The following is a 16,575-nucleotide window of genomic DNA, read 5'->3' on the forward strand; positions in this document are numbered from 1 at the left end:
CTAATAGACCACTATTCATTACCTTCACATTTGCAAACAATTTCAACAATTATACAACAATATTTGGCTAGGGAAGGGCATCAAATGGGACATTGTAAAGAGCTCTCCCTTTACATAATCATTTACCCACCTCAATTATCAATCATATCCAATGAGTATTCATGTTCAATACACAAAGTATAATCTCAAAACACAATGAATCAACCTTTCTTCTTACCTTACCATGGTTAAATTAAAATTGTACTATTATCAAACACCACACTATTCATGACATAAGCATGACAGTAATCAGCACTAAAACAGGACCATGTAGTATCATATCATATCATATCACCCCCACTACTCTTTTTCCTCACTCCCCAACCCCACTTCCACCTCCCCCTAATCTCTTCACATTTTTCACACTCTCTCATTCCTACATTTCCATGATTCACCAAACAAAAACAAAGCAAAACAAAACACAACTCTTTTTCTCTCTCTCTTACTCCTGACACTGTTTCACAACCCGACAAAAGCAACCTCTTCAAGTGCCTCTCCCTCTAATATTCCCCTAAGCCCCTCTCTCTCTCTCTCTCTCTCTCTCTCTCTCTCTCTCTCTCTCTACACTTCCACACTCACAGAACAAGTTGATACATGTTTTAAGCTCCCTTCATCTTCAAGCCAAACACAGAACAAACCACACAAAATCTCTCTCAACTCAACACCTTACACTGACCCAACAACTCCTATCTCTCTATATCACATTCATCTCTCCAAAGTTCTCTCCTTTTTCAAATGGGCAAGCTTGCACTATCTCTCAACAAACTCGAATCTCGTGGCATAGTGTAGAAAAAAATCTTCACTTTTTGTTTTTTCACTTTACTTTCTCTCTCTAGAATTTGTTCAACCGGAGAATGGCATGCCGGAAACTGAACACCGTTAACTTGGATCCGAACAGAAAGAGAAGTGGAGGGTTGAGAACCAAACAAGCTGGAAGAGGATCGTGCCGTGGTAGTTAGGATTTTGAAAATGCATGGTCAACAACCTTGACTCTTACCCTTTTTCTTTTTCTGTTTGTGAGTGCTATTGTTACTTCAATTAGGTCTGAAAAAAGTGATTTTTTTTAAAAGTCCCAAGATGGGTTTTTTGTTGAAAGAAGTTTTGAAGACTTTGTGTGGTCGGAATCAGTGGTCTTATGCTGTGTTCTGGAAGATTGGTTGCAACAACTCTAAGTAAGTTTGAAGAGTGATTCATGCTAACTTTTCAGTATTAATCATTAAAGTGTTTTTCTTTCTTTTGTGTTTTGTTTCTGTGATGTTCTTCTAATTAAGGGTAATTAGCTTATGATTGAATGTTAATGATTATACATGCATGTTTGAATTTAGGTTAGATTCAATTTCTGGGGTTGATTTGTTTACTATATATGATTGACAGTTTTAGGTGTTATTGATTAGTCACTGCTTCTGCTTCCTTGGATTTGATTTGTATTTGTACTGTGCTGAATATTCGATTTTGCTTTGGAATTTTGTGTTTTGAAAGCTTCTTTTTTGTCTTCAAGAATGTTATATTTGTTTATTCAAAAGAATTATATCTGTGATTCTGTAAAGGATTCTGCGGATTCAGAATTTGTCTTTCTTGTTTGATTCCATTTGGACTTATTTTCCAGTTACAACTTGCTGAGTTTTTTTCTTCGACGAATCGGGATTTGATCTGTGGTCCATCTTTGTCATACTAACCACTATTGTTGTGATTTGTTACTTTCTTTGTTCTTCGATCTTTTATTAAGCATGGTTTGATTTTGCAGGCTATTGATTTGGGAAGAATGTTATTATGAACAATTTTCACGACCTTCCGTGCCTAATCCGAATGAGGAAGGATGCTGGTTTTCTTCTGAGTTTCAATCATCTCATCTAGGAATTCAAGAGGAGGATAGAGTCGGTTCTTTGATTAACAAATTGAGTGTAAATAATTTAGTCGTTGTTGCAGGTGAAGGGTAGGTACTTCGTCACGTTTACGCCTATTTTCATCTGTTTTTATGTTGTTCTGTTAGTACTCATGTGCTGCTTTTGCTGTTATTCAGTATAATTGGACGCGCTGCATTTACCAATAGCCACGAGTGGATTCTCTTGAATAATTTTGCTAAAGATGCATATCCGCCTGAGGTATGAATTGTTTTTGTCGTGGTTCTAATGTAGAATATGGATACAGTGTTTCTTATGTGTAGTACGAGTGTTGTGATTATCATTAAGTTTTTTTGAACTTCATTTCGGTTTCTTATACGGGTGCTTTGTTTAGGTATATGCTGAAATGCATCTCCAATTTTCAGCTGGAATGCAGGTTTGTGATTTTTATATTGTTCCACTTTTTGTTTTAGGCTTTTCATCGCGGTTTCGTAAATACTGTATTGTATTATTTTTGCAGACAGTATCAGTTATTCCTGTGCTTCCTCATGGGGTTGTTCAAGTTGGTTCTTTCTTGCCTGTAAGTCCCTTTTTTACAATATTTCTTCTTCTGTAAGTTCGGTTCCAAAAGGAATAGATCGGTTTTCTGTACAGGTAGTTCTGGTTCGGAAAAAAAACATTAACAGTTTGGTTCATTTTTTCGTTCTTGAACCGAATTATGAATAGTCCTAGACCTGAGTTTTTTTTTTGAAGGGCAAAAAATGGGAAATTTTTATCGGTTCCAAAAAGGCATAGATCGGTTTTCTGTACAGGTAGTTCCGGTTCGGAAAAAAACATTAACAGTTTGGTTCATTTTTCGATCTTGAACCGAATTATGAATAGTCCTAGACCTGAGTAAGGGCAAAAAATGGAAAATTATATCAGAGCCTGGTTTCGATCCAGGGACCTGTGGGTTATGGGCCCACCACGCTTCCGCTGCGCCACTCTGATTCAATATGTAATCTCATGAATATAAAAGAATTTCTTGAGTATTAATAACATTTTGAGGATGTAAAATAATTTATGTGATTCCCCGATGACGATTTGAGTTGGTTGGTCTAGAATTGGATTTTGTTTTGTCATTTTTTAATATTATTAATCTCATGAATGTGATCCCGTTATTCCTCAACTTAACAACAATGTTAATGGTACAGATAATGGAGAATATCGGGTTTGTGCATGAAGTAAAGAGCCTGATTTTGCAACTGGGGTGTATTCCTAACGCCCTTCTATCCGAGGACTATTCGGCTAAATTTTCGAATGAAAGACTTGATGGACGTGCTACTTCTGGTGTGCCTGTGTCGGTTGATTTGTCAGTCATTACCTCGAATTCCACTCGTTCCGTAGTTAATGGCTCCAATCACCAAAGTTATTCATCTCACTCACTTTGTCCGTTAAGGGGTGAAAATAATAGTCGTCAGGACAGGGTTGTCGTGGCTGAAGTAATACCTTCGAATTTTGATTCAAGCCAGCACCAGCATTCTGTTTCATATAATGCAGTATCTGAATTCAATAACTTAGCTGGTTCTGCGCCGTTTGGCCAATCAGGGCCATGTGATTATGTTAACCCTCGTGTTAATGTGTCAAGTTCCGTAAACATTTCTCAACTAAAAACAGATCGAAGCCATAACATTAACCATAATATGAGTTCTAGCAGTACTTCGTTGCTAAGAGGAATCCCAGTGCATGGTGGAATGAATAGTCTTTTGAGGACTCCAGAATGTTCTGAGCAGAAGATTCTTCCCGAAGTTTCAAAGTTTTCTTCAACCGATCAAAAGATAGACTATAACATGCTTCAGACTCGTAACATTCCCTGTTTTAACGTTGAGGAGCATGTGCCGAATAGTAGTCTTATCCCAGGTTTTGTCCGTGATTGCATTGAAAAAGACGGTACCGGTCAATCTGCGATGAATCCTAAACACGAAGAAGCTTGTGGTCAACATTCATCAGGCGGTGACGACTTGTTCGATATTTTAGGTATGGATTTTAAAAACGAACTTCTGAAGGGACACTGGAATGAACTGTTTGCCGATGAACCAGATGGTAATGCTGAAAATATGGTTAAAAAGGAAACATGTTTGAACATAGAGGGTACAAGTTCTGATTATTATTCGGCCAACAAATCGATGTCGGACAGTGGCATTTTCTCTGGGATGTCAACAGACAACCTCTTGGATGCCGTGGTCTCAAAGGCCAAACCGACTATGAAACAAAATTCCGATGACTTCTCTTGCAGAACAACGTTGACCGGGAATAGTACCGCTTCTATTCCCTCTCCTCTAGGAAGGAAGTTTATGTCTAGTAATTTCCAAGGGGGGTTGTTTGATATACCTAAGAATGGAGGTAAAACGGGTGCTGTAGAAACTAGTTCTCTAAGGTCTGGTTGTAGCAAGGACGAAAACTTTTCTCAAACTACGACTTTATGCGGTTCTCAACTTAGTTCATGGTTGGAGAATGGCGGCAATCTGAAGGGAGAAAATAGTGTTTCAACTGGATACTCGAAGCGCCCGAATGAAGCTTGCAAATCTAATCGCAAAAGGCTTAAACCAGGGGAGAATCCAAGGCCTCGACCTAAAGATCGCCAAATGATTCAAGATCGTGTCAAAGAGTTACGAGAGATTGTTCCAAATGGCGGAAAAGTAATTTCCTCATTTATATCTTATCTCATTCCAGATTTTTCAAATGAAATTAATTAAATATATTTGGGTACTGATTATTTTTTTGTTTCATCGAACTATTATGATTTAACAGTGTAGCATAGATGCACTGCTGGAACGGACCATTAAGCATATGCTTTTCTTGCAAAGTGTGACAAAGCACGCGGACAAGCTGAAAAAGACCGGGGAGTCTAAGGTACGGAAATATTCACTCTTGTGCCTCGTGTCTTTCGAAACTTACAAGGGAAATAATTGTGTTATTTCTTTCTTAAATATGCAGATTATTAGTAAAGAAGGTGGATTGGTTTTGAAAGATAACTTTGAGGGAGGAGCTACATGGGCATATGAGGTTGGCTCTCAATCAATGGTTTGTCCGATTATAGTCGAAGATTTGAATACTCCTCGTCAGATGCTAGTGGAGGTAAAGAAGATGCTTTACAGATATATAAATTTCTTTGCTCCTAACATATATTTCTTCTTTATCGCCTCTATAATCCGTTTGCTTGGTTATTCTTACAGATGCTTTGCGAGGAACGGGGTTTCTTTCTTGAAATTGCCGACTTAATCAGAGGATTAGGCTTAACCATCTTGAAAGGGGTAATGGAAGCTCACAATGACAAAATCTGGGCACGTTTTGTTGTCGAGGTAAATACTCCGTAAAAACCAAATATGACTAAAACTGAACAAAACCTTATCATTTTGATGTGATCTAAAATACATGCTGGTTGAATTTGCAGGCAAACAGGGACGTAACGAGGATGGAAATATTTATGTCACTCGTTCGTCTTCTGGAGCAAACGATGAAGGGCAATGCGTCTTCATCCAATGCCATTGATGACATGTTAGGTTACAACTCTTTACCCCAGAAGGCCTAATAGTATGAAATCAATCACTTGTTACACAGTTTCTTTCAAGTATGGATGTGTTGAGAGCAGGTTCCGCAATGCTTGCCATGACCAACATCAAATCCATTCCAAGATTTCAGGTGGTCTTAACATTTTCTAACTGTTTCTGTTTTAAATCTCATATATGAAATTTTCATATGTGAAACCATTTTGAAGGGGACTGAGGTGTTTAGGTAGTGAAAATCATAACCGTAACCGTGTGTTTATTTTTCTGGTGTTAACCGACATATAGTGTATCATGCGTTGACGCAGAATGCATCGATTTTTTTAGTGCGATGGCCGGAAGTTGGTGTTGTGATTTATGTCAGGTGTATAGATAGATATTGAAGGGTATGGAAAGAAAAGGTTCATCACGTGTTTGTTTTAGCAGTGCACTTTTTCTTTTGTTGCTCTTGTACTTTTGGTGTAACTTGAGGTTGTGACTTGGGAAGTGTTATTAGATTACATGTAAATGTTAAGCTCTTCAGTGTGGTTTGTATGTCATTGGAATTAATGAGGTTACACTGACATTGGTATTCGTTTATGTATATTTTCACTTTTGTTTTGAATTTGGAATCAAGTGCTTCAATTATGTATATGAAGTGTTTGTTTGGTTTAACGTTGGATTGCGTCCGGCCAAAAGAAGCTACAACTAGTAGCTTCTTTAATTTCACATCCAAATTGGCTTGAAACGTGATAAAGTTGACATATACATTAAACCAAACATACAATAAGTCTCCAAACCAGACATACAATAAGTTTCCAAACCAAACATACAATAAGTCTATGATTGGTTCTATTTTGATAAAAAGAGTTGATTTTGAAACCCTTGAGTACATTAAGAATTATTTTGTTCGTCAATTCAGCTTGACTGTTAGCTCAAGGGTGTACAACGGATACAAATTTTGTTACAGAAGTCCTAAGAAGATGGCCCCAGGGAGCTCGCATTTGTGAGCTCGCATTTTTGCATTTGCATATAATCTTCTACCAATGAAAACAACACACTCTTTCCAAAAACCATAGGAATTCTTGTGTACTTATTCAAAAACCATAGGGGTTTTATGATTGTCCAGACATCATAACATGAGAGAAGCTCTCTCCATTTTATATAATATTCTAGATATTATAGTGTACTTCGCAGCCTTTTTTCAGATCCTTCTTGCGTCTCTTTTGTCTAGTAGTAGTTTGACAGTCTACAAATAGCACAGTATGGGTGACGCGACGGTCTCTTGGATAACTATTTTGTTAAATCTTGCCGTTTTTGATGTGGCTAGCTCGGACATAAGGTATGCACTGAAGTTTTATTCATGGCGGATGTGCTTTATTTCAAAGGAGGAAAATCAAGAAGATATATTTCGTACCTTTTATAGATTCATTGGCTTGGTACTGCCTAATGACTTGGCTGGTTGACGACCAGTTGAGAATCAGTTTTGCCCTTTAATTTGAAGGCTCTCATTTTTAAGGCGAGGATCATTCCGAGGATGAGAGCCTCGTATTCCATCTGGTTATTGTTAACCGTGAACTCGAATTTTAAAGTTTGCTCGATGATTATGTCATTAGTTCCTTCCAAGACTATTCTGGCCCCGCTCCCTTTTATGTTGGAGGCGCCATCTACAGATAGCGCCCACTATGTGGGTGTCTCCTCGTCTACAGGCAAGCTGAATATTGTCACAAAATATGCCAGAGCTTCTGACTTGATGCTTCTCCTCTGGATATATTAGACGTCGTATTCAGAGAGATCCACCGTCCACGACTCCAAGATACCATCTTTTCTGCTAAATCAGGCTTCTTTAAGACTTGTTAAACATGATAGTTAGTTTTTACCAGGATCTTGTGACCGTGAAAGTATGGTCTCAATTTCCTCGCTGCAACGACGATGGCTAGAGCCAGCTTCTCGATCTTTTGATGGTGTGCTTCGGCGCCTCTAAACACTTTGCTTACGAAATACACTGATTTCTACGTGCTGTCTATTTCCTGGACAAGGACTAAGCTCATCGCTTGATCAGTGACTGAGAGGTAGAGTAGCAACAATGTCCCTCTCTATCAAACGAGTTAGAACGGGGGGCGATGTGAGGAAGTTTTTGACTTTGGTGAAAGCCTCCTCACACTCGGGGATCCACTCAAACATCTCCTTCTTCTTTAAGGCGGCAAAGAAGAGAAATCCTTGTCGCCTGCGCAAGAAAGAAAGTGAGATAGGGCGACGAAGCAACTTGTGAGTTGTTGCACTTCCATTATGTTAGTGGGGATTTTCATCATGATGACTGCTTAGCACTTGTTTGGGTTGGCCTCGATGCATCTTTGTATCAGCATGAATTTAAAAATTTCCCCGCTTGAATCTCAAAAGAACACTTGGTCGGGTTTAGGCACATATCATACTTCCTGATGGATGAAAGGACATCTTCCAAATCCTCTGCATGATTATGCCCCTCGACAGTCTTAAGTATCCTATCATCGATGTAGACCTCCAGGTTTCGCCCTATCTAGTGGGCGAAAACAACATCCATAAAGCGCTTGTAGGTGGCGCCATCGTTCTTGAGGTCGAAAGGCATAACATTGTAGTAGTAATTGTCATGGTTCGACATGAAGGTTTTTTGGACGCGTCCAGGGGATCCATCCAAATGTGGTTGTATCCTAAGTACGCATTCATGAAAAGCTCAACGTGTGATAGTCTGATAATCCGTTAATGAGGTGAATGATGTCTGATAATCCCTTTCTAAGACGGTCTGAAGACACCGCCTTAGGTGAGACTCTTACAAATATAATACTTCAGTCCTAAACAAGGTTTTTTCTTCCTTAGAGATTATTCAACCATTTACTTGGATTCTCATATGCATATTGATTTGGATGCATTGAATAAGAAGATTTATCTCTAGTTTGTCTTTCTTTATTAATCTTCTTCCATTTCACGAAGAACCAAGAAACAACACATCATCTCTTGACCATCTTCCGAGGTTGTATATGTAACTTTGGACTATACAACATGTGAATTTCAATAGCTCTTATACATGTTTTGTGATCTACAAGTAACTTTTCCAAAGATTTTACATAGATGCCCTTCTAATTTCTCATGAAAGAATCAAGAATTTGGTGATAGTCTTTTCACCTTGTTCGATAAAAACTTCAAGCTGACATGATGAAGCTACTTTCAATTTTTATCTCACAATCAAGTTGCATATTTCTGTATCAAGTCTCTGCTTCCTAAGCCTTTTAACACTTTTTATGTTCAAGTTAAATATGGTTAGACATCAATCAAACTGTAGCTTGTGATAAGATATTTAAATACAGTACAAATTAGTCTAATTATTGTCCAAAAAAATCAACAAAAACTATAAATAGTTCTATAAGTATCTATTGAGCCTTGAAGTTATAATAAAGAAGATTATATTTAGTGTCCAACAGTGTATTAAATATGAGTAGGGTTGTTAACAAAAAGTTAAAATAATAGAACTGATATATTTGGTAAGTGAAGGAAACCATAATGCACAAAGAATTTTAAAAAAAATCAAAATTGAAATCGAACCTAATTAAAATTGAATCCGAACCGAATCAAAACTGAAAATGAAAAATACTTAAAATAAGTTAAAAAAATTAAAAATTTTAAAAAATAACTTAATAAATAGTTCGGTTTAGAAAAATTATCTTTTAACGGTTCGATACGGTTCAGAATTTCAAAACGATATACCAAATTAATAATTTTAATTCGGTTCGATTCTTAATAAATTGAAACAGTTCAATTCGAATAAATTTTTACTATAATTCGGTTCAATTTAATTCGGAACGAAAAATCCTAAATATAAATATCCCAAACTAAAGAAAATCTATGAGAGGTAAAGAAGAAAACAAATGAAACATCTAAAAAAATTTAACTAGCGAGTAAACACGCTAATAAATTCAAAATATGTCCAAATCAAAATTTTAAGAATGTAAACACACGCTAATATGGTCAACATATGTCAAATAATTCCTGTCGTTAAGCATTCAGTTTTAACCCAAATTCTTGTATATGGGTCTATATTCACCCATATAACCATACATTCATTCTAAAGGCCACCAAAATTTCAAATCATTCCAACAATTTTTGAACGTCAATAGTAAATTTTCTTTTTTTAGAATTTCAATCAAGTGTCCCAATGTTACTTATTCATCATTTTCTACATGTGCATCCTCATGTAAGAACAATATTTAGGACCACCGACAACATCAATCAATTACCTCGATGATTCCTCGTATAATCTAAACACCTCCTATGCTAGCCCATAAGCCATTTCTTCCCCAACAAATATTATAATCTTTTTAATGTTCCGTCCAAAATAAAAATATAAGATTAACACTTCAACGTCCGAATATATCTTTGAATGAAAAGTAAAAGAAGATAAATTATAGTCAGAACATATTTTAAGTTTTGAATCTCTTATATATAAGGAGTTATAGATTCCCTTGCTTTCAAAGTGGTATGTGGATAACTGTTCAATGACAAAAGATAATCAGTGGTGTGGATCGAACACGAGTCTGAAGATTGCGTATGCATTGCACCTCTAACTTTTATGACTTTGAATTGACGATTGAACTTTTTTTAATATTGGGTCTCTAACTAGTCAGAATAAATGTATCATTAATTTTAAAATTAATTACATTTGTGGTCTTATTAAATATCTCAAATTTCGTTTTTAGCGTCTCAAAATATTTCTTTTAAAGAATGATTTTTCTAAAAAATTTCATTCACACTTTTGTTCTCTCATGCAACTTAGTGACGATTTTTACAATTTAGCGACATAATTGCCGACGGTTTTAAAAACGATTTATTACTTAGCGACTGAATTAATTATAATTTTAACGGCGATTTTAGTATTAGGGACCAAAAATATGAAAACTTTTATGAGAATCTTTCTTTGAAGAAAATATTTTAAAAGAGTAAAAATAAAATTCGAGATATTTAAGAAGATATATTACAAATATATTTAACCCTTAATTTTAAATTCTTAAAATAATATTTTTTTAACAACTTAGTAAAAAGTAGATACTATTTTAAGAAAGCAACTAAAACACTAACAACCTAATGTGTGACACATTATATACCTTTCCCACATAACAAAACTTGTATATATATGTGCCTATAGTTCAAGACAATATTAATACTAACTTCATAGAATTAAGACCAATATTTCAAAATGGCCTCACCAAATGTTGATTACACTAAAAGCTTCACACACACTTTGAAAGCCTTGGTTAAGAAATTATGGACCAAGTTAGTAAAGTTCACAAAATTTATAAAAGAGATTGGCCAAGATGATCCTAGAAGGTTCATTCATTCCTTCAAAGTTGGATTAGCATTAGTTTTGATTTACATTTTGCATCATTTTCGTCCATCTTTCTATGGTTTTGGTGACAACATTATTTGGGCTGTTCTTACTGTTGTTATTGTCCTTGAACTTTCTGTTGGTAAGTATGTCATTTAAAAAATTTTTACTAATGTTAAAAAATATGCTAATTGCATTAATTTTTCAGGTGCAACACTTGGAAAAGGTTTCAACCGAATGTTGGCGACATGGTTAGCTGGCGCTCTCGGTGTTGCGAGTAATAAAGTCGCCTCTCTTTGTGGAGATAAAGGAAAAGTCATAATGACTTCAATCTTTGTCTTTGTAATAGGTAAGTAAAATTTAATCAAATGTTTGTTACAGTTAAATTTTGTCGCAGTTAAATCGTAGTTAAATATAATCTTATAAAATGTTTGTTACAATTAAATCATTTTTGTTAATAGAATTTCTGTTTATTTTATCATCATTAAATTATGACTAATCTACGTAGAATCTCAAAAAATTGAAACTGACTCTGACGCTAACCAATACTTAATTTTATACTAATTTTTTGTGTATTAATTATTTTTTCACTTTAATATGCAGCTGAAAGAGTGACATATATGAGATTTTCTCCTAAATTGAAGGCAAGATATGATTATGGGATGATCATATTCATCTTAACATTTTGTTTGGTATCTCTTTCGGATGAGAGTGGACATGAACTTCTAGAAATGGCATACGGAAGATTATTAACAATTATAATTGGAAGCTCTATAGCTATTACAGTATGCATTTTCATATGCCCTGTTTGGATTGGAAAGGATCTTCACAATAAAATTGCTGGAAATATTGAAAATGTTGCTGACTTTTTAGAAGGTACATTTTATTCAATTTTTTTTAGTATTAATACATTATGAGATTAATTTAAAACTAATAGAAATTAACTATGACACAGGATTTGGAGATGAGTACTTCAACAATTCAGAGGATTCAGAAGAAGAGGAAGAAGAGAATGATAAGGAATTTCTTCACAAATATAAAAGAGTCCTCTCCTCAAAAAGTAGTGAAGAAACAATGGTGAAAAATTAAACTTTAAAGAAATTAATTTGTATAATTATCGTGTGATTTAATACCTATCTGGAAAATAAAAAGTTTATATCGTGACTATACAACAAATTTGATAATTAAATGTTTTTTTTTTTAATTTTATAGGCGGTTTTGGCAAGATGGGAACCTCGTCATGGCCGGTTTAGATTTCGTCATCCATGGAAGCAATACCTAAAAATCGGAAACTTGACACGGTTTTGTGCGTATAAAGTCGAAGCCCTTAGTGTATATCTTCACAATTCTAAAGTATGGAATTTTTATCTCAATTCTATCTTATAAGTAATGTGATTCATTACTTCTTAAATCAACAATTTTTACTTATTTGATAAGTTAATGATTTTTTTTATAAAATTGTTGATTTATAAATATCAATAAATTAACAATGTTAATTTTGTGTTTTGTGATACAGACTCCGTATGAATTTCGAAGCAGGATTCAAGAACCATGCACAAATATGAGCTTAGAATCGGGGAAGGCCTTAAAAGAAGCATCATTGATGATTAAAAAAATGTCAAAGTCATCAACTCCAAAATTGCATGTTTTAAATGCTAAAAATGCTGCTGAATCTCTTAAATCTGTATTAAGAACAAATCCATGGGAAGGTGCTGATCACTTGGAGATTATACCAGCTTCCACAGTGGCATCATTGCTTATTGATATTGTGGTTTGTGTTGAACAAATTTGTGAAGCTGTTGAAGAATTAGCATCACTTGCAAATTTTGTGCCTTCTGAGTTACTTTGTAGGGGAACGGTGCAGCCGGTTTCTGATAGCGACAGTTCAGTTCATGTAGTTAACGTTGCCGAATGATCGACGATTGCACGATACATGTCTTCGGCTGCTATATGGTGTATCGATTGTAATGGATTTAAATGAAAGATTATAATATGGTTGGAACTAACATTTTGATCATTTTTGTTATTTTCTTCAACTTAGTCTTTTAAGTCACAAACATTTGCAATGTTGATAAAAAACATAATCTTCATTAAAAAACTCAACTGTGTAACTTCCGGTTCTATGTGGCCGGTTCCATAATACCAACGCATCTTTTCTTAACAATGGGGCCTCATCATCTTCTTCCTCATAATAATATTTTGTCTCAAAATTTTGAAAATCCAAAAAATTACCAAGTGACAAATAAACACTCTAAGTTCTATTCTTGTAATTCAATCTTTCTTCAAAAACAATGAATCAAAGTTATAGATCTTACCAATGTGTTCAACTTCAAAAAAAATTGAAACCCACTTGTTAAGTGTAAAAAAATATAGTTCTTTCCACTCTAACCAAGTTGGACCTAAATATTGGGAGAACATTTGGGAGCTATAAAGACTTACTGCTAGAGTCCACTCAACTTTTTTTTTTATTTGATTTAAGATGAATTTGCATAAGATAAATGCTAAGAGCACTCACATCCATCATACTCATTTGAGTTCTTTAAATGGGTCTCATTCAATTTTATATATTATATTACACTTTCAAATGATTTAAACAACTCACATATATTTTTCAAATATTCATACAACTCATCAAAAACTTTAAAATGGGTCTCACTGTACCCCACAATATATTCCAATAATATGTGTATCCAATTTCAATTGTCATTTTTTATTTAAAAAAAATAAAGAAAAATGGACAATTGTGATAAAGCACCGTGCTTTACTACATCAACGTTTGTGTATTAGAGAACGAAATTAATAGGCAAATATCCAAGTGTTTCTGACATGATAGCTTTGGTTAAAGTGTAGGAACGACAAAAATTGCCGATAATTATGCTCTAACTTGCGTTCCAAGGGCACAAGTTAAGAACTAATTGAAGAAATAATATTTTGGAACTTGTGCATTGATTTTAATTAAAGTATAAAATTAATTTCTTTATTGTATTTTTCAAAATAAAATTTCTAAAAGTAGGTTTCTTAACTTGTGCCCCAAGGGCACAAGTTAGCAGTACCCTTTGCATATTTACATGATTCATGTTTGCAACACAATGCTAACTTAAAAGAAAATTGTTACGACAAATAAATTTGAAGGATTGAATTTAATATATATTTGTTTACATATTCACATAGTCAGAAACACTAGGGATTAGTAAACGCTAAACTTAGAATGAAAACACAGTATTACTAGCGTAAAACCTGTCATATAAATTCGGGAATCTACCAGATAAAGAAAATACTGAATTTTTATTACATCAAAAAGATGATCTTCTCTGAACATGCAACAGTGTTAAATCTATTAGGGAGAATTTGCCGATTATTATGGTCCTACAAGGCTCGAGGGATTAATCTATGTAGTTGCGTGCAGAGGATACCCGGTTTATACAAAAAAAACTTTGAATCACGTAAAAAGTGTTTACATACAGAAGCAAAGAAATCCTAATGGACTTTTAATTTAAACCATAAATAAAATAGAAAAAAGAAACCCTAACAGAATTTTAGTCCAAAACATAAAGTTGCAGAAAACATTAAAATGCTATTTTTGAGCTTGAAACAATTTCGATTAGCTTAAAAAGCCTTCCTACATCAGTCGCCTCCACCTCCAAAGAACTCGACCCCGAGTTTTCTTCTTGATAAAGAGTCTCATCTGTTTGATATTCATGAATGTCAGCAACATTAAAAGTATTGGATATATTCATGAAATATGGGAGAACTACCACATAAGAATTATCAATGATCTTTCGGGTCACTGTGAACAAGCCATACTTGTGTGAATGCAGTTTTCTATAAATACCAACTGAAGACACCCCTTACGTAGAAACATTATCACATCGTCTCCCATATTAAAAGATTTAACTTTCCGATGTGTATCTCGCATAGAAGGCAAATCGTTTGGTAGCTCATCTACGGTCAATCCTTGAGATTCTCTAGGATCCCTAACACTTCTTCTCAAATTGTTGTTTCCTCCTTTACAAAACTCACCAACCCTTTACTTACCATTTGACAGAAAAATTGAGTTTCTTTAACGGCCTCATCAAGCTCCTTTTCACTATGTGCCATCACCAAGAATCTAAACTTATTTTCTCTTGGATTCTTATCAAAGTGTAACACAGTAGCCATAAAAATTTTACGTGTCCCCCATCTAAACATCATCACGTTATCCAGTATTCGATAAGTGATATGATTATCAAAGTGCCAAGGTCTACCAAGTAAAATATGACAAACATCCATATCAAGAACATCACAAAGTATCTCTTCTCTATAATGTTTAACGATGGAGAAACGAACTCTGCAGGCTAGTGTTACTTGAACTTGAGAGCCCTTACTTACCCAACCGAGGGTGTATGGCTTCTTATGGGGTTCTGTGGACAACTTTAAATAATCTACCAATTTCTGCGACACTAAATTCTCTGTGCTGCCACTATCCATAATCGGATTACACATCGTGTTCTTGATGGAACAATGTGTTTTAAACAAATTCTTGTGTTGCCCTTCATCTTTAGATGATAGTAAAATTTTCTACAATATAAAATTTATCCTCTCATTAGATTATTCCTCTGCAAAGTCAACCCTTGCATATTGATCGTTCTCAACTGTATGCCCTTCTCTTTTCTCTTCCTCTTACCTTTCTTCCGCAACAACAACAACTCTCCTTGTTGGACAAACATTTTATATGTGGCCTCTTCCATTACAACGATAACACGTGTCTCTAATGGGTTTAGCATATGAATTATTTTTCTTCTGAACTGATGTTTTACCTTGCTACACAAACCTTGGGTTGGAGTCCCTGGTTGTTGCACTGATTTCCTTGTCGCCTGCTGATTCAAAGTTATTATGGGGTAAATACCTAAAAGATGAGAAATTTCAAGGGGATTTCTCCATTAATTTTTCCTTCAAAACTAGACTGGATGCCTCAATTATGGTCCATACAGTCTGTAAATCTATATTTTCTTGCAAGGATCCCTTTAAGCCACTGATGTATCAAGTCACTTTCGGGGTCTTTGATTCTCCCAATTCATTGGGCTAAAAAAAACAGGAACTCAGTTGTGTATTCAAGCACAATTCCATTATCCTGAACACACTCAATATACAATCTTATAAAGAATTTGTTCATAATCCTCAAGTAAAAACTGCTTCAGCATCAATTGTTTCATTCTTCGTCAAGTTCTGAATGGCCTCTTCCTTTGCCTCTGAAAAATAAGTTTATCCCACTAGATAGCAGCAGTACTCTTCAGTCTAATCGTCACCATCTTAACTTTCTTTTTCTCAAGGTTGCCCATAACATTGAAGAACATGTTGATGTCAATATGCCAATCCAAAAACTCCTCCACTCCCATCGTTCCAAAGAATAATGGAATATCAGCCTTCACTCAGTAATCATGGTTATGTTGACTCTCATGATCAAGTACCTTTTCCTCGTAGGGTTCTTCTTTTTCAAAACTCAAATTTTCAACAATAACAAGATTATTTCCACCTCACAAAAACCTAACATGTTATGCTCCCATGTCTCTTCGGTGACTCCCGTTGTTGTTGGCGTTGTTCACTTGATTTTCTAAATTCGTCATTTATTCAGTCAAAAATGTTAAAGTCACGGTAAAAATCGCAATAATTTCCTCAAGATTTTCTCAGGTGACCGGTTGATCTCCCATGGCTGATTAAGTTACAAAAAGAAACTGGAGTCTGATGCCACCTGACGCAATAAAAAACACTAGGGATTATCAAGCGCTAAACCTAGAGTGAGAACACAGGATTGCTAGCGCAAAACCTGTCAGAGAAACTT

At 35.0% G+C, this 16,575-nt stretch overlaps 2 protein-coding genes and 1 non-coding gene across 3 annotated transcripts; 2 read left to right on the forward strand and 1 right to left on the reverse strand.

The window, feature by feature from the left end:
• Nucleotides 1–356: 356 nt before the first annotated feature.
• On the forward strand, nt 357–6,029 carry LOC131653515 (transcription factor LHW-like). Its single transcript, XM_058923679.1, has 10 exons — nt 357–1,211; nt 1,784–1,972; nt 2,060–2,141; nt 2,275–2,316; nt 2,401–2,460; nt 3,074–4,558; nt 4,671–4,772; nt 4,857–4,997; nt 5,096–5,221; nt 5,314–6,029. Exons 1-10 carry the CDS (start codon nt 1,117–1,119, stop codon nt 5,449–5,451), a joined length of 2,460 nt encoding a protein of 819 aa, XP_058779662.1. The 5' UTR covers nt 357–1,116; the 3' UTR covers nt 5,452–6,029.
• On the reverse strand, nt 2,799–2,870 carry TRNAM-CAU (transfer RNA methionine (anticodon CAU)). The gene has a single exon. It is a non-coding gene; the product is annotated as a tRNA-Met (tRNA).
• Nucleotides 6,030–10,573: 4,544 nt separating the features above from the next.
• On the forward strand, nt 10,574–12,864 carry LOC131647873 (aluminum-activated malate transporter 2-like). Its single transcript, XM_058917690.1, has 6 exons — nt 10,574–10,899; nt 10,966–11,106; nt 11,361–11,633; nt 11,713–11,834; nt 11,970–12,110; nt 12,274–12,864. Exons 1-6 carry the CDS (start codon nt 10,629–10,631, stop codon nt 12,670–12,672), a joined length of 1,347 nt encoding a protein of 448 aa, XP_058773673.1. The 5' UTR covers nt 10,574–10,628; the 3' UTR covers nt 12,673–12,864.
• The last annotated feature ends 3,711 nt before the right edge of the window (nt 12,865–16,575 follow it).

The sequence above is a fragment of the Vicia villosa genome, linkage group LG2, assembly GCF_029867415.1.
Source record: "Vicia villosa cultivar HV-30 ecotype Madison, WI linkage group LG2, Vvil1.0, whole genome shotgun sequence".
Lineage (NCBI taxonomy): Eukaryota > Viridiplantae > Streptophyta > Magnoliopsida > Fabales > Fabaceae > Vicia > Vicia villosa.

Bases quoted from the DNA above. Each gene is read 5' to 3' on its own strand.
- LOC131647873 (XM_058917690.1), top strand. From the start codon at position 10,629: ATGGCCTCACCAAATGTTGATTACACTAAAAGCTTCACACACACTTTG. The intron at 10,900-10,965 runs GTAAGTATGTCA...TTAATTTTTCAG, and splicing joins TGTCCTTGAACTTTCTGTTG to GTGCAACACTTGGAAAAGGT. The intron at 11,835-11,969 runs GTGAAAAATTAA...TTAATTTTATAG, and splicing joins AAAGTAGTGAAGAAACAATG to GCGGTTTTGGCAAGATGGGA.
- LOC131653515 (XM_058923679.1), top strand. From the start codon at position 1,117: ATGGGTTTTTTGTTGAAAGAAGTTTTGAAGACTTTGTGTGGTCGGAAT. The intron at 1,973-2,059 runs GTAGGTACTTCG...GCTGTTATTCAG, and splicing joins GTCGTTGTTGCAGGTGAAGG to TATAATTGGACGCGCTGCAT. The intron at 4,559-4,670 runs GTAATTTCCTCA...ATGATTTAACAG, and splicing joins TTGTTCCAAATGGCGGAAAA to TGTAGCATAGATGCACTGCT.